General features: G+C 36.9%; 1 protein-coding gene across 1 annotated transcript in view; it reads left to right on the forward strand.

Annotated features, from left to right (window-relative positions):
• Positions 1 to 2,129: 2,129 nt before the first annotated feature.
• Positions 2,130 to 24,609, forward strand: part of SMC2 (structural maintenance of chromosomes 2) — a 50,607-nt gene continuing 28,127 nt past the window's right edge. The window contains exons 1-14 of the mRNA XM_055579187.1: positions 2,130 to 2,384; positions 3,452 to 3,676; positions 4,301 to 4,450; positions 6,389 to 6,511; positions 7,109 to 7,147; positions 10,362 to 10,472; positions 10,666 to 10,710; positions 11,966 to 12,199; positions 14,923 to 15,072; positions 18,173 to 18,406; positions 20,097 to 20,256; positions 20,651 to 20,768; positions 21,532 to 21,670; positions 22,250 to 22,369. Coding sequence (XP_055435162.1) covers positions 3,509 to 3,676; positions 4,301 to 4,450; positions 6,389 to 6,511; positions 7,109 to 7,147; positions 10,362 to 10,472; positions 10,666 to 10,710; positions 11,966 to 12,199; positions 14,923 to 15,072; positions 18,173 to 18,406; positions 20,097 to 20,256; positions 20,651 to 20,768; positions 21,532 to 21,670; positions 22,250 to 22,369 — 1,791 coding nt within the window. The 5' untranslated portion in view covers positions 2,130 to 2,384; positions 3,452 to 3,508. The remainder of the gene's footprint in view (positions 2,385 to 3,451; positions 3,677 to 4,300; positions 4,451 to 6,388; positions 6,512 to 7,108; positions 7,148 to 10,361; positions 10,473 to 10,665; positions 10,711 to 11,965; positions 12,200 to 14,922; positions 15,073 to 18,172; positions 18,407 to 20,096; positions 20,257 to 20,650; positions 20,769 to 21,531; positions 21,671 to 22,249; positions 22,370 to 24,609) is intronic.

Consider the following 24,609-nt stretch of genomic DNA (forward strand, 5'->3'; position numbering starts at 1 on the left):
TGAACAACCCTATAGTCTATCTTTACTTCCATTCCTAATCTCTCCACATTAGAGGGGTTTTAGTGGCTTCATGCCTTGGTGTTCACTTCTCTATGGCGATCTCAAGGGCCAGTTTTAACAGCAAGTTCATCTGTACTAACTGCAATTCGTTAGTGCTTTGGATATGCTCTAAGACTAAAACTGCTGTAGACCTCTCCTTCTATAGGCAATTTTCACTATAATAATTACTTTTAGTGGAAGTAGTTAGACGTGTCTATTTGTATAACTACCCAGAAGTCCTTACACAGCATAAGTGCATTTGCATGTATTTTTTCATCCACTTGACTTAAAAAATATCAGCTGGTTATTAATTTATTAAAATAGTGCAAAGGGTAACAATGTCTGTCCTAACACTTACATTTTCACCCCAAAGAACTATTTATTTCACAACTTTATAAAATCCACATTAGGGTCTGTTGGCAAATTAAAATTCTTCATTCTCAAAGAGATGAAATGAGGAGGACACAGTTGAAAAGAAATGTATTTAAGACTGAAGAGAATCAATATAAGTGAAGAGCTGTGGCATATAGGGGATGAAGGAATCACCATAGACAAAGCTAAGTGTTAGTCATTCAGTAGTGTCCCACTCTTTGCAAACCCATGGACTGTAGCCTGCTACGCTCCTCTGTCCATGTGATTTCCCAGGCAAGAATACTGAAGTGGGTAGCCATTCCCTTCTCTAGGAAATCTTTCCAATCCAGGGATCAAACCCTGTTCTCCTGCCTTGCAGGGACATTCTTTACTATCTCAACCACTATGAAATAGCAACAAGGCAAAAATAACTGCGTGACTAAATGATGTTAGGCCTATAACGACTGACTTACCTAAGTGGGTGAGATAAGAGTAAATAAAGTAATTTTTCTTATACAAACAGAAAATCCCCACAAAACTTTTAATTCTCCCAAGTAGAAAAGATTTTCAAATCAATGGTTCATTCTTGGTAGCCTGACTGGTGTCCAATACTGCAAAGTCAATAGAGGCCAAGAAAGCAACTTTAAATATATAACCTAAAATAGCATGCTGGCTGCATCATCTCTTTTACACATCACCTAGGGAAAGCACTATAGAGCACTATGAAGCTATGTCCTTCCTAACTCATTAGTATCAACATGCTTAACTGTGAGTAAACTGCCTGTTTTTTTGTTTTTTTTTTTAAGAAAAATACACACTGATAACAGCTTCTGTTATTACTGGCACTGGAGTCTGTACACGAAGAGAAGTAAACATACTAGCTCAGACTAGACCGCGTGGAAACAAACCTCAGCTTCCGGGCTTACTACTTGGAATAAGTTGCTTAACCTGTGACTCAGTTTGCTCATTTGTAAAATGAGAACAATAACACGGATTTCATAGGGTTGCTAAGATTTTAACGAGCGCCTGAAACGCAACCTGGCACCCGAAATCAATAAATATCAGCTGTTATAAGGTGTTTCCCCTAAAATTCTCTGAAATTGTTAGTTCTGCTATTGCTTATCATTCTACAGCTTTTCAGAGAAACGAGGGGAACTCCTATCCGTCCAGCCTCTACTATCAGCCCCACTCAACTTCTCCCGCGGGCGCTGCACAACTCTGGTGACAGCCTTATCGGCCCTTTGGGACAGGAAACCCGAGCCCGCCAGGGTCCTTCGCCGGCGAGGGGCGGAGCCAGAACGCGATCCACAGTCCTCAGAAGTTCGTTCGGCGCCGCCCCAGCCCCAACAAGGTGCAGCTTCCATTTAGAGGACCCTGGCCCAGCCCAGGGGGATTCTGAGGCAGAACGAGGAGACCGACACGAAGCCAACCTGCCTCCGGTACTTGGAGACCACAGAAACCTGCCCCACTGAGTCCCGCCGGGCCTGAGAGGAGGCGGGGCTTCCCGGGCGTGATGGCGGCCAGACCCGGCCTGCTGCAGGGCGGGGCCGGCGAGCGCGAGGCCCCCAGGCTGAGGTGCGGGGCTGCCCGAGGTGTGCCGGATAACGAGCTCAACAATTGCCGCCAGCTTCTTTAGTCCTCAGGTCCGACCCGTCGCTTTTCCTGAGCCGCCCTCTTTTCGACCTTCTTTTCTATCTCTTTGTCCCTTTAACTGCTTGATGGAAGAGAAAAATGGAACTTTTAAGTCAGGCATCTCTGAGGCACCAGCCAATGGAATAGGTAGTGGAGGTGGGGTCCTGTGCTCGCGCCGAAATTCAAAGGCAAAAATAGTTCCGCTTCGGTGCCGCGCGCGGGGCAAATGTAGGAGTAGCTTTGGTGGCTTTCGCCTCTTAGCGCCCGAAGCTGGGCAAGACTGGCGCGCTCTCTGCCCTAGTGACTAGGAAGAGCTTAGGCTGCGCCTCAAGCCCAGGCGACCTGACGCAGCGGCGAGGCAGGTGCGTGCGCGCGGCCGGTTGGGCCTAGCCGGGCATTCTTGGCGGGAGATGGGCGTCGGGGGCTGGGGAGCAGAGTAGCAAGGCACTTCAGAGTAAATTTAGTCCTAAAGGGATTCGTAGCAGAATGACTAGTTCCTGTCCAGCCTTGGAGTAGGGCGAGCAAGGGTTGACAGAAAGGCCTGGTGGGGCGAGGGAAGAGCCTGAGTAAAAGCAAAAACCTTCAGCTGTTTATCTGGGGGTATATCTACTGATGCTTAAACACTTACAGACCACCCGCCCATCCCGCGCCTTCGAGTCAGGCAGTATTCCGGCATACAACGGTGAACATAGAAGAGCTACGGAAGATTACACTATGATAGGTTGGGTAGAGCAATAAATAAGTACTGATTAGTGTCAGCTGTAAGTCCGTGAAGGAAAAAGCAGAGGGAGGGAATGGGTAGAGGGTACTTTTTTATATACGAGAGTAGGTGACGTTTGAGTAAAGACGTGAGTGATATAAAGGAGAGTGAGCCATATCAGTGTCCGGGATAAGTGCATTCTCGGCAAAGGGGATGCGATGGTAAATGATCAGTAATCTGTGTTAGCTGGAGTATGATAACGGTGGAAGATTATAAGCCTGGAGAATTAGGTGATTGGCTTCCAGGTTCAATTAACTTCTGCGTATGTGCGTGCTGAGTCACTTCAGTCGTGTCTGACTCTTGGCGACCCCATGGACTGTAGCTCACTAGGCTCCTCTGTCCATGGGGATTCTCCAGGAAAGAATCCTGGAGTGGGTTGCCCTGCCCTCCTCCAGGGGATCTTCCCGACCTAGGGATGGAACCCACATCTCCCGTGGCTCCTGCATTGCAAGAGATTTCCTTTATCGCTGAGCCACCGGGAAGCCCAGTTAACTTATAAATAGAGGCTAATTTTTGTATATTTATAAGTTAAAGAAAGATACCTTTACATCAGAGGAAATAGCAAGTGGCTGTTTTATTTCTATTGCGCTGTCATTCTTATGGTCTAGTCTATATATTATGATTCCAGTTTTACATTCCACTTATGTTTTGTTTTTCTGTTTTGTACAGAACTGCTTTGTGGCTTGATTTCTAGCAGAGATTTACCTGTCCAAGTCAGTAGTGAAAATGCACATTAAGTCAGTCATTCTTGAGGGATTCAAGTCCTATGCTCAGAGGACTGAAGTCAATGGCTTTGACCCTCTGTTCAATGCTATCACTGGTTTAAATGGTAGTGGAAAATCCAACATATTGGACTCCATCTGCTTTTTGCTGGGCATCTCCAACCTGTCCCAGGTAAAGTGTAAACTTTCTGATTTATGTGAATTTAAGTTTGAGGAACCTCAAGGGAATCTTTGCACTTGGAGAGTACCAGTATTACCAATATTCTCTTCATTTGCATTTTTATGTGAATTATCTTCTACCTCACTGAAGTCCTTTAAAGGTAGGTATTATTACTCCATATTTTAGGTGAGAACGTAGAAACTTAGAGTTGCTTAAGGTTAATCCTCTAAAGATGTTTGAAGCAACACTGAAACTCACACATTCTCATTCCAGAGTTTGTATGCTTTCCACCTGCACCCACCCTCATTATAATGTCTTTTCAGGATCTACTATTGGAATTGAATGAATAGTGAAATTTTTAGACACTGTCTTTCCATAAATTTTTCAAATGAGCTCTTGTTAAGAAATGAGTAGAAAACAGTTTAGCTCAGGATTTAAAAAGTCCTATGGAGAGAGAGGCCCATTTCAGGTCGATGTCCATTTTCTTTGCTTTCCTTGTCTATGAATACCACTACCTGTTCTTGACTTCTTAATGGATACTACATGGGTTGGTTTTCCAACAGCAAGAAAGCTATTTTTAGTGCTATTTTGTGCAGTACTAAGTTTTGTAACTGATAAACTTTTCCTTTATTTTAGGTTCGGGCTTCTAACTTACAAGATTTAGTTTACAAAAATGGGCAAGCTGGTATTACAAAAGCCTTGGTGTCAATCACCTTTGATAATTCTGACAAAAAGCAGAGTCCTTTAGGATTTGAGGTTCATGATGAAATTACAGTAACAAGGCAGGTGAGTGACTACTAAATATTTGGTTACCTGAAAACTTGTCTCGTGCATTTTGGCAATACGATTACTGGAAAGTTGATGAGCAAAACTGAGGGATCAAATACTGACTAGATTCCTTAAGAATATCTTGTTTTGCTTAAGCAAATTCCACCATTTACCAAGTGGATTGAAAGGGATGTGAAATCCATCTGTACAAACACTCAGCCACGCTTATTTAAACCATAAACCATGCACTTGAGTTTCTCTCTGTGCTGGAACACCTGTAGTTCTTGGGATCTCACTGTTTTCTGAGGTAACCCATTTTATTTTTGGAAATTTGAAAGTTAGTCTTATAAATTGAGCCATACCATAGTGTTTTTTTCAAGTTTTACACATAAATCCTAGTTATCTTGAGAGCACCAAGAGAACATGTAATTTATTCTTTATTTCAGTATATCAGTATTCTTCTGTAAATCTGTTTTCTAAGCTAAATTCTCTAGGTCTTTCAATTGATATTTAGTTGTTTCTAGGTCTTCCACTTGTCTCATCACATGGAATGCAAATTTGCTCCAGTTTTATTTATACATGCACACATACACACATACATATTTTAATGGTTGGCACTTCAAATTGCATGTACCAGAATTGGCCTGGCTGGGACAGGATTAAGCAGAATTGTCACTTCTTTCATTTTAAGTACTCTACTTCTATTTTTCTCTATATGATGTTGAAGAGTTCATGATATATTATGAACTCATATCCGATTTACTTAAAATCACTCTTAAGTTGTTCATGTTATTACTTAGCCATATACTGCCATTTCTGCATCTAAGCAGGTTCTTGAAATCAGTGGAGGACCTTAACATTTGTCCCTTAAAATCTTTTTATCTTATTATAATCAGACCGTGTTTTCAGTTTGTCAGAGTTTTATCTTTAAAAATTCTGTTAATTCTCATTTATTCTTCATCTTAGCATTATGTAGCTTATAGATTTCCATCTCTATGTTAATGAAAACTCTGGTTGAAAAAAAAAAAAAAGATTGACTAGATTGGGACAAAATCCTGTTCTCTGTCTTTAAACATCTATCGAATAATTACCTTTCAGGATTTTAAGAAAATCTGATACTAGTCTACCCAAAATTCCTGTCCTCTTGTGGTCCATGTGACTGTTTCTTCACCAGAATTTTGTTATAAAAACTTCCTCGAATTTCTTTAGGATATATTAGGATTGTTGTTCAAATATTAAGAAATAATCTACTATCCTAACACTGTCAGGAAAAGAAGTGAATTCATATTTATTTAATATTTATTAAGTGCTTGATGTGTGCTGGGCATTCTCAAATGCATTGGGAAATACAGATAGAAAGAATGAGAAACAAATCTTGTCTTTAAGGACCTCAGCAAATGGATGAGGCAGTCATACCTCCAAAATGACGATGTACATGCTGTAGTAGACTGAACAAGCTGATATCTAGTATAAGTTGTTCTTATTAAACCCATGCTGCATTCCATGATTATTTTTCTTTCAAATATTCATAAGGCTTATCTTTTATTAATCGTTTTAGAGTCTTGACAAGAATTGTTACTAAAACTGTGTGTCTTTTGTTTTTGGTATTTGACTCCTTTGGAAATCAAAAAGTGGAGGAAGATGGGTCAGCCTCTGAGTATGGAAAGTTGTAGAAGAGGGTGATCAGGGATAGAAGCTACATTCTATATATCCTTGGAAACATAAAGGTGGAAGGCACCTTAAAGACCTAGTCCACTGCGTGGGAAGTTAGGAGGCCCTAGGTTAGAAGCCAGTCTCACATTGTTTTGGACCATGTTATACTTTCTTCACTATTTACCCTAGATTCGTTTTATTTATCATTAGTTGGAAAAAACAAAAGATAATGTATTTGGGAATTTATCATCTTAGCTCAAGATGTGTGTTCATTTATGTCTTTTAAAATTATTTCCTTTGCAGGTAGTTATTGGTGGCAGAAATAAATATTTAATCAATGGAGTAAATGCAAACAATACCAGAGTATACGATCTCTTCTGTTCTGTTGGCCTTAATGTTAACAACCCTCACTTTCTCATCATGCAGGTATTTTGTTTGTGGACTTTATATCTTTCATAATAGTTTTGGCATCTTTTTTTAACTTACAAGAGAAATACATCTCTTTGGATTTTTCATTTTTTAATTTGCTGTTAGGCTGATGTTTGGGCACCTGTTAATAATTGTGGGTTAGTTATTTGTACTTATGTGTTCTGGTATATTGCATACATTTGAATTTTGAAGAATATCTGGAATTAATTTTCTTTGACTTATCTTGGAGGGCTATTGTTCTAAAAAGTCAAGAGATGTTCAGTAATTATGCCAACATTTATTTACATGCTTACCCATTTTAGAGTTGGAGACTTATACATCATTCCCTGTCTCAGAAATACAGTCTTGAGTTGTCTTTGTATTATTTATGTAACTTATATCACTAGTAAGAAAGTAGCAAAACTCTAGAATTATAAGCTACCCTTGTTCTCAAATCTTAAAAAAGAAACATCTTTTGATGTAGATGGGAGAAATAACTGCCCAAGGATTGGTGTATTAGGATATAACAGCTTTAGTACAGATAAACATGTATGCCTTTAGGTTATTCTTTCTGAATTTATTGTTATTACAGTAAGTTTGTCATTTTATTTTCAGGGCCGAATTACAAAAGTGATGAATATGAAACCTCCAGAGGTAAGAGCACTCTTTAAGCACAGTAAAAATAGTAATTGTAGATATTGTCTTAATGTTTTAGGTAATCAATTTTTAAACATAATTTTTCCATTATTAAAATTTTTGGGAACATTTATTTAAGAATGATTAGTGGAGAAAATAATTTTGTTTTTTAATATTTGACACCATGCCCTAGTTTTTTTAAGTGATATAATGTAAACTTGCAGAGCCTTAGTTTCCTCATCCATAATCTGGAGTCCATAACCTTTACCTCAAGATCTGTTCTGAGGATTAAATCAGAATCTTTAAAAGAAGCAAAAGGAAAGTCCTAGGACCTTGTTAAGCAGTTGTTTGTTTTTTTTTTTTAAATTGAGATATAATTGATAAAGTAGTTTCAGGTGTACACCAAGAAGATTTGATATATATACAATATTCAGTATATGTGTATATCACAAAATGATCACCACAGTTTAGTCAACATTGATCACTGTATCAGTGTGATACATTGATGTGATCATCTGTCAGAATTTTTTTTGAAGATGAGAACTTTTAAATTATACTCTCTACAATTTTCAAATATGCAGTTAAGTATTATCAACTGTAGTCACCATGCCATACACCACATCCCCAGGACCTTTTATTTTATAACTGGCACTTTTAACTTTTGCTCACCACCTATCCCCCACCTCTGTCAGATTAGAAAACTAATCTGTTTTCTGTATCTATGAGTTCAGTTTTGGGTTTGTTTTTTTTTTAAAGATCCTACTTGTAAGTGAAATTACACTGTATTATCTTTCTGTCAGACTTATTTCACTTAGCATAATGCCCGTGTGTTCTATCCATGCTGTTGCAAATGGCAGGATTTCCTTTTTGTATGCGTAAATAACATTCGATTTAATTTATATATATAAATATTATATTCTTTATCCATTCATCCATCAGTGGACACTTAGGTTGTTTCCATGTTTTTACTGTAACAAATGATGTTGCAGTTAACATGGACGTGCAGAAAGCTTTTCAAATTAGTGTCTTTGGTTCCGTCAGTTAAATGTCCTGAAGTGGAATTATTGGATCATATGGTAGTTCTATTTTTAATTTTTTGAGGAACCTCCATGCTATTTCCCATAATGGATACATCAGTTTACAGTCCCACAGACAGCATACAAGTTTTCCCTTTTCTCCACATATTCACCAGTCTTTGTTATTTTTTATCTTTTCGATAAAAGCCATTCCAACAGGTGATGTCTCATTGTGGTTTTGATTTGTATTTGCCTGATTTGTATTTGTGGATGGTTTCCTTTCGTATGCAGAAGCTTTTTAGTTTGATGTAGTCCTGCTTGTTTATTTTTGGTTTTAGTGCCTTTGCTTTTGGTATCAAATCCAAAAAAAAAATCATCACTAACACAGATGTCGGGAGTTTACCACTTACTTTTTTTCTAGGAGTTTTACGTGCCCATACAGTATTAAAAGAAATTTTGGTTCTAAAGTAGCTTTTCTCAGCTGGTGTTCCATGTCAGAGTTAAACCCTATAGGAAGAGATGTGAGTGAAATTAATTCATTAGATATAATGGATTGCTTAAGACATTAAGACTTTGTTTTGGAGCCCCCTTGAGAAGAGTTGCTATGAAGGAATAAATGTTTTGTATCAGAACAAAGGCTCTTTTGGTATTTTTATCTATGGAGAAGAACTAAAAAGACGACTGATAATTGATGATATTAGTCTGGTTTAACCACAGGTTACACTTATTTTCTTCAGATAACATCTTAAGGGAAACTTCCCATTCAAAATCTGCCCAATATATGGAAATCAAACTGGTTTTCAGAGAAATAATCCTCTTGAGGTAGGGATTGATAGTGATTAGAAGCTTCTGATAAAGGAATGCTAAAAAATTATCCTTATAAAATTGTAATTAGTGTTTGCCTTTTTCAGTGTACTCACTTGAATTACTTCTCAATGACACTGAGATACTTTCAGTCCTCAGCAGATGAACAAAGAGAGGAACAGGGAAAACTAAATTACTTGCCCAAGTTCTCAAAGTATCTGCCACAGTTGGAATGGAAATGTTAGGCCATGCTTCATCCTTGTAGGAACAAAACAGCTAAAGTCTCACTTGGAACAGGTTTAAGTAGAAATTTATAAATTGAAATATTAGTTTGCTTTTACTTTCTTACATTTGAAGGAAAAGAGAAAGAAGGAATGAAATGTTGTTGCTGAATGAAAAAGGGCAGCTGGGATTCTTGGCCTCCGGAGGAGAAGAATTCAATCCGGGGCCAGAGACGAGGCTTGATCGCTCAGAGCTTTGTGTGATAAAGTTTTATTAAAGTGTAAAGTAGATAGAGAAAGCTTCTGACATAGGCATCAGAAGGGGGCAGAAAGAGTACCCCATTTCTAGTCTTCAGCTGGATGTTATATAGTCACTAGCAGTCTGTTAATGAAAGAAAGGAATGTCTTAAAACTCAGAATGGCACCAAGCCCCTCACCCATAAGATGCATTTTGGGATAATCTTGGCACCAAATGGTTCATCCTGGGCCATAAAATGATTAACTTGAATCTTGCAGAAGGACAGATTACCATACAAATAGTTACATTTACATAGGTTAGGGAAACAATATCTGAGTATAACATACTGGTTTGTCAAGTAGGTTCTGACCCAAGAGGCGGAACCGACTTAAAGACAGAGTTTGGGGTAAGTGCATAGTACATTAGCATAGCTTAAGACAAACATTTCCATAAGAAAAATGCATTGGTTATCTAAAGGTTTGAGACTAATTAACTTCAGGTGAAACCAGGTGTCATTATGACAACACAGTATTTTAAGAGAAACCTCCTTTTAAATTTGTATAGAGAAGGAAAAAAATATTGATAGTTTGTTTCCTCTTGCCAATTAAGAGAGATGACACTTGCAGGCTATTTTCCTCCCTTTGGAGACCCCTGGCCTTCCTGCCTGTTACCCTCTCAGGAATTACTGGCTTTAGTTTTCAAAGATATGTACTCTGGAAACTCAGTGTAGCATAAAGTTTGATTTTAGAATTGGAGTGAAGGCCAGAAATATTTGTTAAATCTTAGGGTTATAGGTAATATGTACATTTTTTAAATGTACTTAAATGTTATGGTCCTTAACTATTTTGTTAAGTTGCTTCGTGACGTTAAGGCCTTAAGTAATATCCTAATGTAAATTCCAATGAGACTCACTGGCTTTGATTCTTAAAACATTAATGCAATCATCTTTCCAGATTTTGTCCATGATAGAAGAAGCAGCTGGAACCAGGATGTATGAATACAAGAAACAAAATGCTCAGAGGACTATAGAAAAAAAGGAGGCTAAGCTGAGAGAAATTAAGACGGTAATTAAATTTATATAAAATATTTTTAGGAGAGTACTTTTCTTTTATTAGAGTTTCTCTGTTGTAAAAGAGGGAAATTTTATCACACCTATCTTCTCCCCAGCCTTTGTTCAGTTTTTCTTAGTCTTCTCCCTTTTAAATTTCTTTAATGGTACTTCACATACTCAAAAATAGTTTTTCTTTTATTTTCCAGATACTTGAAGAAGAAATTACTCCAACCATTCAAAAATTAAAAGAGGTGTGTACTGTATATGTGAGGACAGCCAGCTAGGATGTCTCTCAAAATTGGCGATGCATCCATGATGATACACATGGGGGCGACGGCTGTACCACTCCTTAGAAATGTTTATTGGAGATGAGATAAGGAGTTAGAGTTGATAGTCCATGCTCAACCTTCTGCTTATAGAGGACAATGCACTTCATACCTGTTAAGTCATAATGGTTTTAGAGATTGACTGTCATAATCTCAGAAAACAACATGCCAGATTTTCATTCTTTGTTGAAGACAAGTGTAAATCTAAATTTTCCTGGATAGTTAGAATTGACTGGAATAAATATTTCTTAAAGGTATGGCATTCTTAGAAACTCTTGGTAGAATGAGTAACTTCTAGGGTAAGAGGGGCTATCACTAAAATTACTGCTGTCAAGGCAGTTAGTAGACAATAGGTATTGAAACAGATGACTGTTTTCTCTATAATCTTTGTACTTCTGACATCATATCACTGTTTCAGTGAAAGTATTTTAAATCATGTATTTAGAAATTTCTTAAATGTTCATTAAAATTTGATACTTCTCAAACTCTCTTCTGAATCTATAGAGTAGCATAGATGTAATTGGAAAAACTGAAAAATTGTGAACTTGAAGGTTCTGCTTTTGTATGTATGATTTAATAGAAAAACACTAGATCATGAGTTTAAACCTAGGTGTCATATTTGATTTTGCCAAATTCTGTATCTGATAATATGAAGAGCTCATTTAATCACCCTGAGTTTGTTTCTTCATCTGCAGATTAGGAATTTTCATTGTTAACTTTGTCCTAGTAGGTCCCAGTGGGAATCAAGTTTAGTAATATGTGAGCAAATATTTATAAATAGTTATATGAATGAATGTAGGGTGGGCATCTTGGTAATAGTACTACAAACTACATTTAATAGTGTATCATTCATGGCTTTATAATTTTATAGACTTATTCCCACAAGTCTATGAATCTTGTGTCCATATTTCTTTGTTAATCCCAACCGTGTGGTTATATTTGAGAAGAAATAGCCACACAGAATTCACTAAGATGACATTACTATCTAAAAAGCCACAGTTCTAATGTTGTTTGAAGTTTCCTAAAATTAATAGTCCATAATTACTCAAATTTAAGACAAAATCCATTATGTTTATTGTGTAATGGGAAATTTTTTATGTGTTGCTGTATTTAAATTCTTTCCAAATTTGTTTAAAAATATTAATGTAGAGTTATACTTTATTGGTGATTTCTCTTTTAGGAAAGATCTTCCTACTTGGAGTACCAAAAGCTATTGAGAGAAATAGAACATCTGAGTCGTTTATATATAGCTTATCAGTTTTTGCTGGCTGAAGATACTAAAGAACGCTCAGCTGAGGCATTAAAAGAAATGCAGGATAAAATTAAGAAGCTTCAAGAAGAAGTGTCTGAGAATGATAAAAAAATAAAAGCACTTAGTCATGAAATAGAAGAGTTGGAAGAAAGAAAAGATAAGGTCAGACATGTATAAGAATAATAATAAACTGAAAAATATTAAATAATGTATAGTAACTATTTTGGGTATACTGGGCATTGTGTTCTGAATTGAAAAAAAATTATCTTACTGTATGATAATGATATAGTTTCAATTCAGTTCAGTTGTGTCCGACTCTTTGTGACCCCATGGACTGCAGCACACCAGGCCTCCCTATCCATCACCAACACCTGGAGTTTACTCAGATTCATGTCCATCGAGTTGGTGATGCCATCTAATCATCTCATACTCTGTCATCCCCTTCTCCTCCTGCCTTCAGTCTTTCCCAGCATCAGGGTCTTTTCAAATGAGTCCGTTCTTCAAATCAGTTGGCCAAAGTATTGGAGTTTCAGCATCAGTCCTTCCAGTGAATATTCAGGACTGAATTACTTTAGGGTGGACTACTTGGATTTCCTTGCAGTCCAAGGGACTCTCAAGAGTTTATTCAAAAGCATCAATTCTTTGGTGCTCAGCTTTCTTGATAGTCCAACACATATCCATAAATGACTCCTGGAAAAACCATTGCTTTGACTAGATGAACCTTTGTTGGCAAAGTAATGTCTCTGCTTTTTAATATGCTATCTAGGTTGGTCATAACTTTTCTTCCAAGGAGCAAGCATCTTTTAGTTTCATGGCCGCAATCACCATCTGCAGTGATTTTGGAGCCCAAAAGAATAAAGTCTGTCACTGTTTCCATTGTTTCCCCATCTGTTTGCCATGAAGTGATGGGACCAGATGCCATGATCTTAGTTTTCTGAATGCTGAGTTTTATTTTTCACTCTCCTCTTTCACTTTCATCAAGAGACTCTTTAGTTCTTCTTCACTTTCTGCCATAAAGGATTGTGTCATCTGCATATCTGAGGTTATTGATATTTCTCCTGGCAATCTTGATTCCAGCTTGTGCTTCATCTAGCCCAGCATTTCTCATGATGTACTCTGCATAGAAGTTAAATAAGCAGGGTGACAATAAACACGCTTGACGTATTCCTTTTCCTATTTGGAACCAGTCTATTGTTCCATGACCTGTTCCAACTGTTGCTTCTTGACCTGCATACAGATTTCTCAAGAGGCAGGTCAGGTTGTCTGGTATTCCAAACTCTCAGAATTTTCCACAGTTTGTTGTGATCCACATAGTCAAGAACTATGGCATAGTCATAAAAGCAGAAATAGATGTTTTTCTGGAACTCTCTTGCTTTTTTGATGATCCAGTGGATGTTGGCAATTTGATTTTTGGTTCCTTTGCCTTTTCTAAATCCAACTTGAACATTGGGAAGTTCACAGTTCACGTACTGTTGAAGGCTGGCTTGGAGAATTTTGAGCATTCCTTTACTAGCGTGTGCTGCTGCTGCTGCTGCCAAGTTGCTTCAGTTGTGTCCGACTCTGTGCGATCCCATAGACGGCAGCCCACCAGGCTCCCCCGTCCCTGGGAGTCTTCAGGCAAGAACACTGGAGTGGGTTGCCATTTCCTTCTCCAATGCATGAAAGTGAAAAGTGAAAATGAAGTTGTTCAGTTGTGTCAGACTCTTCGCGACCCCATGGACTGCAGCCTACCAGGCTCCTCCGTCCATGGGATTTTCCAGGCAAGAGTACTGGAGTGGGGTGCCATCGCCTTCTCCAACTAGCGTGTGAGATAAGTGCAATTGTGCGGTAGTTTGAGCATTCTTTGGCATTGCCTTTCTTTGGGATTGGAATGAAAATTGACCTTTCCAGTCCTGTGGCCATTGCTGAGTTTTCCAAATTTGTTGGCATATTGAGTGAAGCACTGTCACAGCATCATCTTTTAGGATTTGAAATAGCTCAACTGGAATTCCATCACTTCCGCTAGCTTTGTTAGTAGTGATGCTTCCTAAGGCCCAGTTGACTTCGCATTCCAGGATGTCTGACTCGAGGTGAGTGATCACACCATCGTGATTATCTGGATCTTGAATATCTTTTTTGTATAGTTCTTCTGTGTATTCTTGCCACCTCTCCTTAATATCTTCTGCTTCTATTAGGTCCATACCATTTCTGTCCTTTATTGTGCCCATCTTTGTATGAAAAGTTCCCTTGGTATATCTAGTTTTCTTGAAGAGATCTCTAGTCTTTCCCATTCTTTTGTTTTCCTCTATTTCTTTGCATTGATCACTGAGGAAGACTTTCTTATCTCTTCTTGCTATTTGGAACTCTGTATTCAAATGAGATATCTTTCATTTCGCCTTTGCTTTTCGCTTCTCGTCTTTTCACAGCTATTTGTAAGGCCTCCTGAGACAACTTTTGTGCCTTTTTGCTTTTCTTTTCCATGAGGATGGTCTTGATCCCTGCCTCCTGTACAATGTCACAAACCTCTATCCATAGTTCTTCAGGCACTCTGTCCATCAGATTTAATCCTTTGACTCTCTTTCTCACTTCCACTATATAATCATAAGGGAGTTGATTTAGGTCACACCTGAATGGTCTAGTGGTTTTCCCTACTTTCTTCAATTTAGGTCTGAGTTTGACAATCAGGAGTTCATGATCTGAGCCACAGTGAGCTCCTGGTCTTGTTTTTGCTGTCTGTATAGAGCTTCTCCATCTTTGGCTGCAAAGAATATGATCAGTCTTCTTCGGTATTAACTGTCTGGTGATGTCCATGTGTAGAGTCCATAGTTTATTAAAAATAAATGCATATAAATTATATGCTAACAAATTTTTAAGTACATGATTGAATTGGGTGCATTTTATTATAGGAAGTTGGAGGTATACTTCGATCTTTAGAAGATGCTCTTACAGAAGCTCAGCGAGTTAATACTAAATCTCAAAGTGCCTTTGATTTCAAGCAGAAAAATCTGGCAAGTGAAGAGAACAAACGCAAAGAACTGGAGAAAAATATGGTAGAGGTAAGCAAATGAGAAGTGTAATTTAATTCTAGTAATATACATTCCTCCATTCTGTTAATATTTATTACGTGCCTGCTGTGGACCCAGGGTAATTGTTTAGGCTAGGATGTCCAACTGACAAAATGACAATAATGAACAAAATGCCTTGTGTGTCTTCATTCCAGTGAGGAAAACGATGATAAAATAAGTGAAATATGAAGTGTGTTATATAGTGGTAACTGATGAGGAGAAAAAAAGCAGTGGATAGGGTTAGTATTGGGCAGGGAGGTACAATTTGGAATTTTCAATTGGGTAAACATTAAAGGTCTCATTGGGAGGCTTCTATTTCATTAGAGACCTGAAGGTGGTCAGAGAAGGGTGTAGATAGATTGGGAGGCTGTGGGGGGAGATGTTCCAGACAAAAGAGCAGCAGCTGCCCCCAAGTGCCTAAGGTATTGGAAAAGCAGAGAGAAGTAAAGCTGGTTGCTACTGAGTAGTAGAGATGGGATATAGGATCACGTGTGGTTTTGCAAAATATGTGAAGGACTTTGCTCTTTATTTTGAGTGGCATGGGAAGCTGCTGGAGTTGGTTGAGCCCAAGGGTGACATTTTAATATTTTAGTAGTACTATTCTTGCTGTTTTGAGGATAAATTAAAGGGAAGAAGTAGAGAAACCAGGTAGTAATTGGTAGTGCCAGTGATAGTCCTTGGATAGATGCAATAGAAGGTAGAATATTAGAGAAGTTGTGGGATTTTATGTGTACTTTAAGGGTAGGCCAACAGATATACCCAGCAGATTTTTTTTTTTAATTATAGTTCATTGGTTTAAAATGTTGTTTTCTGCTGTACAGCAAAGTGACTCAGTTATGCATGTATTTTTTTTTTTAATTTTCTTTTCCATTATGGTTTATCACAGGATATTGAATGTAGTTCCCTTTGTCATACAGTAAGACCTTATTGTTTATCCATCCTATACATAATAATTTGCACCTGCTAATCCCAAACTCCCAGTCCTTCCCTCCCCTTCCCACCCTTCCCCTTGAAAACAAGTCTGTTCTCTGTGTCTGTGAGTCTTTCTATTTTGTAGATAAGTTCATTTGTATCATATTTTAGATTCCACATATAAGTGATATCATGATGTTTGTCTTTCTCTTTCTGACTGACTTCACTCAGTATGATAACCTCTAGGTCCATTCCTTGGTATCCATTGGTCCAGTGGCAATTTTTCACTCTTTTTAATGTCTGAGTAATATTCCAGTCTGTGTGTATAACATCTTTATCAGTTCATCTGTTGATGGACATTTAGGTTGCTTCCATGTTTTTGCTACTATAAATAGTGCCCAGCAGATTGGTGTTTGAATATGAAAGAGGACTGAAGGATAACTCCAGAGTTCTGTTGTTGACAGTTTGAAATATGGTTGCCATTTGTTGAATGGTGAATAATAGGCTTGAAGAGCTAGTTAGACATCTAAGTAGAGATATTGATTTGATAGTTGAAAATATGAACTTTGAATCCAGGTTAGAAATGCAAACCAAAATACATATTTTAGCATGCACCAGGGCTAATGGTCAGACTTCTTTATATATACTCATTTCTTCAGTGATCCCATCCAGCCCTGTACCCCTCAGTACCATCTACATGTTGATGCCTTTCAAACCTATAATTAACCTTGACTCCTTCTTTGAAAGACTCATTTGTCCAGCTATTTAATTGACATTTTTATATGGATGACTTTAAAAATATCTAAAACTTAACATATCCAAAATAGAACTCCTTAAATTTTCCTCACCTACCCAAACCTAACTGAGCTACTGAATTTTCTTCATGTAAGTAATGATGCTGTTCACTCCAGAACCTGTAGTCCTGAATTTTCTTCTTTCTCCCAACCCTGTGGTATCTAATTCTTCGACAGATTTTGTTGATTTTAAAAGTATATCCAGAATATCCAGATATATGTGTATATCCAGAATATAGCCACCTTTCATTCCTCACGTGGTTCATGCCATCACCTCCCAGGAAGGTACTCAGTAGTATCCTCATTAGCTGCCTTTTTTTTACTTACTCACTGTGTTCCAGCCACAGTTCCTCCAATACCCAAGCATATTCCTCAGAGCTTGGCAAGTGTACGATCCCCCTAGTATTTGCACGGTCACACCTTTTGTTTCATTTAGGTTTCTGCTCAAAATGTCATCACAAAAAGGCCTTTTCTCATTATTCTTAAAATATTAGTTCCATCATTTTTTGCTTTATTTGTTTACTATGTTTTCCACCTTAAAAATGTAGGCTCCCTGAGGACCCTGTGTCTTTAATGTCTAGAATAATGCCTGGAACATGGTAAATATCTAAGAAATACCCAGTGCATCATGATTTAAGTGAGCCAAATTTCTGATCACTTTCATGTAAATATGACTAGATTTTTTTTTTTTTTCTTTTAGTGCTGGTATCTTATATAGCATTAGATATTTGGTTATTAGAATTTAAGTGAGAGTGTTAGTCTTTCAGTTGTTCCATCTCTTTGTGATCCAAGGGACTGTAGCCTGCTAAGGCTCTTCTGTCCGTAGAATTCTACAGGCAAGAAGACTGGAGTGGGTTACCATTTTCTTCTCCAGAGGATCTTCCTGACCCAGGGATCAAACCGGGGTCTCCTGCATTGCAGGCAGATTCTTTACTTACTGTATGAACCACCAGGAAAGCTGTTCCCATAATAATTTAATACTTAAATTTTATGGCCTTTAATAGTTTATAAAAGCATTTTCATATACATGCTCTTAATCCTAAAATTTCTTTTATGCTTGGGGTAGAGTGGATATTATTTCAATATTATAGTTTTAGAATGTGATTTTTAGTTGTTTCAAGTGGTTTGTTTAAATTTGCAATAATATTTTAACTCATTCTCGCTCAGATTTGACTATAACATGGAATGAAGATATTTCTATTAGGATAAGAGGTACATTTATCCTAAAAACTGAGAAATTTAAAACTGGGAATAAAATATTTAAAATTATGGTTAAATTACCATGTTCACTTCAAATTGGTATGAAATTTGATGACATTAAAGGTATGCATGTTTCAGTGGTTTTCTAAAATATAATTCTTTCCAATTTCAAACTCTTCCTAAAGGATTCTAAAACTTTAGCAGCAAAGGAAAAAGAGGTTAAAAAAATAACAGATGGACTAAGTGCCCTTCAAGAAGCAAGTAATAAAGATGCTGAAGCTTTGGCCATTGCACAGCAGCACTTTAATGCTGTTTCCGCTGGTCTGTCCAGTAATGAAGATGGAGCAGAAGCAACTCTTGCTGGTCAGATGATGGCCTGTAAAAATGAAATAAGTAAAACTCAGACAGAAGCCAAACAGGTAAGTACAGACAGTAAGAACTATGTGATTGCAGTTTTTATTTCTTTATTATTATTTGATTTTTTGTGAAGCTCCTTCACACTATGCTTTGGCAGTTGTTAAACAAAATGTTGAAAATATTCAGATAACTATCAACTATTACATTCTGCTGCTGCTTAGCACCTAAAACAGTGAAATTCAATATACTGATCTCTACCTATTGACAATGTCAGTATAAGATGCCATAAAACATAAAATACCTTTATAGATTAATTGAAATTTTAAGTGCAATAAATGCTCTGTTCTGTTTTCAGCATTGTATGGAATACTTGAGCTTAGCGTATTTGTTTTCATCTTTTTGGTATTTTATTGACATTATAAAGTTGAAGTTTTAAGTTTTAATAGGAAAACAAAAACATCTTCATTTATATGCCTGCCACAGTTAAAACTATAGCATTTTAGTGTCATACTTACAGCATATACATTTTTCTGTCAGTTTAGCATCCTTTTTCTGTATACTTTTATTCCTCATCAATACAGTTAAGTGCACAGTTGGACAGCATAAATATTATATAAGTGCAAATATGCATACCTAAGTGAAAAAGAAGGAAGTGATTTCTAGCTTTCTATTTTGCTTTTAATTTGATCAGTTCAGTTCAGTCGCTCGTTCATGTCCGCCTCTTTGCGACCCCATGAACTGCAGCACTCCAGGCCCCCCTGTCCATCACCAACTCCCGGAGTTCACTCAAACTCACGTCCATCAAGTTAGTGATGCCATCCAGCCATGTCATCCTCTGTTATCCCCTTCTCCTCCTGCCCCCAATCCCTTCCAGCATCAGAGTCTTTTCCAGTGAGTCACCTCTTCGCATGAAGTGGCCAAAGTACTGGAGTTTCAGCTTCAGCATCACTCCCTCCAAAGAACACCCAGGACTGATCTCCTTTAGAATGGACTGGTTGGATCTTCTTGCAGTCCAAGGGACTCTCAGTCTTCTCCAACACCACAGTTCAAAAGCATCAATTCTTTGGCACTCAGCTTTCTTTATAGTACAACTCTCACATCCATACATGACCACTGGAAAAACCATAGCCTTGACTAGATGAACCTTTGTTGGCAAAGTAATGTCTCTGCTTTTGAATATGCTGTCTAGGTTGGTCATAACTTTCCTTCCAAGGAGTAAGCGTCTTTTAATTTCATGGCTGCAATCACCATCTGCAGTGATTTTGGAGCCCCCCAAAATAAAGTCTGACACTGTTTCCACTGTTTCCCCATCTATTTCCCATAAAGTGATGGAACCAGATGCCATGATTTTAGTTTTCTGAATGTTGAGCTTTAAGCCAACTTTTTCACTCTCCTCTTTCACTTTCATCAGTAGGCTTTTTAGTTCCTCTTCACTTTCTGCCATAAGGGTGGTGTCATCAGCTAATGACAGTTCTTTGATATTAATCTTTGAGCTCATTGATGTTAGTTTTATAAATATTAAAAATATAGACTTAAATTATAAGATATTTAATATTTGAGCATATATACATTTATATTCTGAGTAGTATTTTGAGGAGAATACATTGAGAAATGATTCCTTGTTGATATACTGATCCAAGTAGTCAGTCAAATTTTCAAGGCTGATGTCTCTTAAAACAGTCTAAATATGTGGCTGTTTTATCACTAGCGATATCTACCTCGTATAGCCTGTTATATGTTTTTCTGTTACAGGCTCAGATGAAGTTGAAACATGCCCAACAAGAATTAAAGACTAAACAAACAGAAATTAAGAAGATGGATAGTGGCTATAGGAAAGATCAAGAAGCATTAGAAGCTGTGAAAAAACTTAAAGAAAAACTTGAAACTGAAATGAAAAGGCTAAATTATGAAGGTTTGCCTTTAAAGACATGGTGTTAAATCATTAGGAAGTAGTGATTATTAATAGAAACTTAAAGGAAATAGCAAGTAGGAAATTTTTTTCACCTCATTAATGTTAATGGGAATTAGTATAAAAATTATTTATAAATATAATAAAAAAATATCAAAGTATAAAACAGTCCTTTGAATTGAAAGGATGAAAATGGTTTTATGTGTTGAAAATATGTCTACTTGACACCTAATATAAATTCAAATGTTAAGTATGCTTTTCTTTAATATTTATCAGGAGTTTGCATTTTGCTTTTAGAAATGCTTTGGAAATAGAGATTACTAATATTTTCCTTAAAACAGTAGAATATTTGAGTTTTTAAAACCTGGTTTCAATTTACTTACGGCTTACTGTTCAGAAAACAAGGAGGAAAGCCTTCTGGAAAGGCGCAGGCAGCTATCTCGTGATATCAGTAGACTGAAAGAAACAGAAGAAGCTCTCTTGGCCAGATTTCCCAATCTTCGATTTGCCTATAGGTAAGAGTTAAATCTTGAAATTGAACATGGTAGTAACTAGGATATATTTTTGTATAAAAGTTACCGTAAGCTGCTTTTCCTTAATTGTTTTTTCTTTTTTCCTTAAATCTTTATTGAATGTTTCAGATTTGAAGACAAGGGAAATCTTGTGCAATTTAAGGTTACTAATGCCACTAATGTCAAAACCAAAATGAGGGGAATTTAATCTTAGTCCAAAAAGTTTCTTTAAGGTTATTTTATCATTAATGTTAAATAGCTGTGTTAACATTTTATAATTTGTTTTATTAATGCTATATGGTTTTTTTCTTGGAATACTTAATATATGTATTACAAAGCTTAGCACATTAAAGTTATTTTTGTTACCTTGAAAACATTATGTATACTGAAAGATCTTTTGATTTTAAAACAATAGTCTTTTAAGGGTACAATAGCATACTGTATACATACTTTAAAAAACCAGGGTATGTTAATTTATAAAAGCTTTATTACTAAAGACTATTAGCTGACAATGCAAGTTTGCCACAGAACTTCAATTTGTAAAAAACAAAATGACAACGGAAAACATCAATATTTGTGAAACACAATAAAAGATGTGTCTGTAGCTGGACAGTCATGAGACATTTGAAATCTTTTAATTTTGTTAAAACTACTGATTATTGTGCTTTCAATTTAATGTATTGTCAGAAAGAGCTCTTGACTAGTAAAATACAACTTTTTCTATTTTCTTGTCTAAGATTAATTTTTGTCCACTTTTCTGTTTTAGGGATCCAGAGAAGAACTGGAATAGAAATTGTGTGAAAGGACTTGTAGCTTCACTGATCAGTGTAAAAGATAGTTCTGCAACCACTGCTTTAGAATTAGTGGCCGGAGACCGACTCTACAATGTTGTAGTAGACACAGAGGTAAACTGATTTTAATTAAAGAAAGCATATAATTGCTGTTAAAACTATAATAGCTGCTAGCTTGAAAAATCATGTGCTCTTAGAAGAATTGGATACTTTATTGACGTTTTAAACTTCTAAGGCTAAATGTTGGGCTTCCCTGATGGCTCAGCTGGTAAAGAATCTGCCTACAATGTGGGAGACCTGGGTTTGATCCCTGGGTTGGGAAGATTCTCTGGAGAAGGGAACGGCTACTCACTCCAGTATCCTGGCCTGGAGAATTCCATGGACTGTATATAGTCCATGGGGTCGCAAAGAGTTGGACATGACTGAGCGACTTCACTTAAGGCTAAATGTTTATCTTTACAGGGTAAAATGATAGAGTTAATGATTTTTTATATAATATTTTATTAACATTATTCCAGAGGAAGTCGTATGCTAACTCCAGAGTCCAGAATGCACATATCTATCTTAGAATTTTGATTGTTCGGGATAGTAGGCACTGAGCGTATTTATAAATTCCTAAACTTGTACTGTTTCCATTTAAATGTTTTTTGTTGTCATTAATATATTTTTCATTTCTAATGCACAATGTTTTAGGTTACTGGAAAAAAGCTACTAGAAAAGGGGGAATTGAAGCGTCGATACACTATAATTCCACTCAATAAAATTTCATCCAGATGTATTGCTCCAGAAACTCTGAGGATTGCTCAGAATCTTGTAAGTCTTTTTTATATGCTTTGTCTGCATCTTACTGGTTTTTTTGTTGTTTTTTTTTAAATTATAGGACATTAACTGTCCTCTGAAGTAAATTGGGATTTCAATCATATATCAAACCACAAAATTTTATTGTGTTACCATGCTTTAAAAAGTTAAGATACCCAAGAGAATAAAATCAGCTTTTGTGAAATTATATGGAAAGAGAATAGAAATGTTGGAAGACTAAAATTCCCTTTGATATTTTAAAGTTGTATTAGAATGTCTTCTTTAAAAGATTTTTATTGGACTATAGTTGGTTTAAATGCGTTTTAGGTATACTGCTGAATGATTCAATTATACATACATGTGTATATCCATTATTATTCAGATTTTTTTCCCATATAGATTATTACAGAATATTGAGTAGAGTTCCTTGTGCTATACGGTAGGTCCTTCTTAGTTATCTGTTTTATTTTTGTGTGTTGTGTGTGTTAAGTCACTTTAATCATGCCTGACTCTTTGTGACCCTATGGACTGTAGCCTTCTAGGCTTCTCTGTCCCTGGGATTCTCCAGGTAAGAATACTGGAGTGGGTTGCCATGGCCTCCTCCAGGATCTTCCTGACCCAGGGATGGAAGCTTGTCTCTTATGCCTTCTGTATTGGCAGGTTGATTCTTTGCCACTAGGGCCACCTGGGCAGTAGAGTTCCCTGTGCTATGCAGTAGTAGGTCCTTGTTGGTTATCTGTTTTATTTATAGTAGGGTGTAAGTGTTTACCCCAATCTCCTAATTTATTACTTCCCCTACATTTCCCCTTTGGTAACCATAAATATGATTTTTGAAATCTGTGAGTCTGTTTTATAAATAAGTACATTTATATCAACTGAATTCTCTTAGCATTTGCTTTGTAAAGCTTTTGCTTTCTCTATTGAATTTGAATGAGATCCTTCTGTGTAGAGTAATCTCTTGGTTGTAGGTTTTTCTCTTTCATCACCAGGGCTTGTGGCTCAACTGGTAAAGAATCACCTGCAACGTGGGAGACCTGGGTTCCATCCCTGGGTTGGGAAGATCCCCTGGAGAAGGGAATAGCTACCCACTCCAGTTTTCTGGCCTGGAGAATTCCATGGACTGTATAGTCCATGGAGTTGCAAAGAGTTGGACATGACTGAGCAACTCACTTTCACATTAAATATTAAACTTTTGGTTTCTGATTAATGAGAATTATAGAACTTATAGAGGAATATAGGAATTCTGCAGGTTTTTTTCATGCCACGCACACTTAAACCAGCTGTAGTGTTAACCGTTATAGAACATAATCTGTCAGTCTTGCAGAGATGCTTCTCTACTGGAGTTCTTCTAGATTACCCATCAACCTGTGAACATACAAAGCAGGTAGCCAGGATATGTAGTCAGCTGCTGGGCTAGATCTAAAGTAGTATGGTTTCTAGTGAATAGATGAGTGTAAGGAAATATATTTAAAAGGCTACTGTGGTTGTATAATATTTGGTAAGAACATGAAACCAGTTTTAACTTTCAGTAGTGATATCAGTATTTGAGCAGGTATTCTAAGTTCATGAGTTGAAAAAACAATTCTGTGAAACCTGAAACTGCATGTATAATTAAGATAATAAATGGATATTCAGTAAATTTCTGAAATTGAGAAGCCTTCAATGAAAATTGTTTACTGTCAGGAGAAGAAAGATGAGTATAGAGTAAATAGGTGGTAATTTTGGTTAGTACTTCTTTTACTTTGAACAATCACCTTAGAGTCTAGAAGGAAGTTATTCTCGTCTTAGGTCAAGTTCCAGTGTTAGAAGTAAGTTGGGGTTTTAAGTAACAACAAAAGTACTTTTACTCAGATCCCTTAGTCACACGCACTGAATGGTAACTGCTGTGTCAGAGGACATTGCTGAACATATGTTGCAGACAGCTGCTTTCATTATGATTTCTGCTACTACTACACTCCATAAAGTATATTCAGTTCAGTTCAGTCGCTCAGTCGTGTCCGACTCTTTGCGACCCCATGAATTGCAGCACGCCAGGCCTCCCTGTCCATCACCAACTCCCGGAGTTCACGCAAACTCAAGTCCATTGAGTCAGTGATGCCATATTAGGTTGTTTTAAAAATGTAGGCTGAGGTAGATGTTATAAACAAAGGGTGAGAAAAGACAGTTGGATCAAAATAAAAGATTGAGAGATTTTTTAAATTACTTGTTTACTCTCAATTACTGTTTTCGTTTCTGTAACTGGAAGGTAGTTGCTC

Source organism: Bubalus kerabau, chromosome 4, assembly GCF_029407905.1.
Source record: "Bubalus kerabau isolate K-KA32 ecotype Philippines breed swamp buffalo chromosome 4, PCC_UOA_SB_1v2, whole genome shotgun sequence".
Taxonomy (NCBI): Eukaryota; Metazoa; Chordata; class Mammalia; order Artiodactyla; family Bovidae; genus Bubalus; species Bubalus kerabau.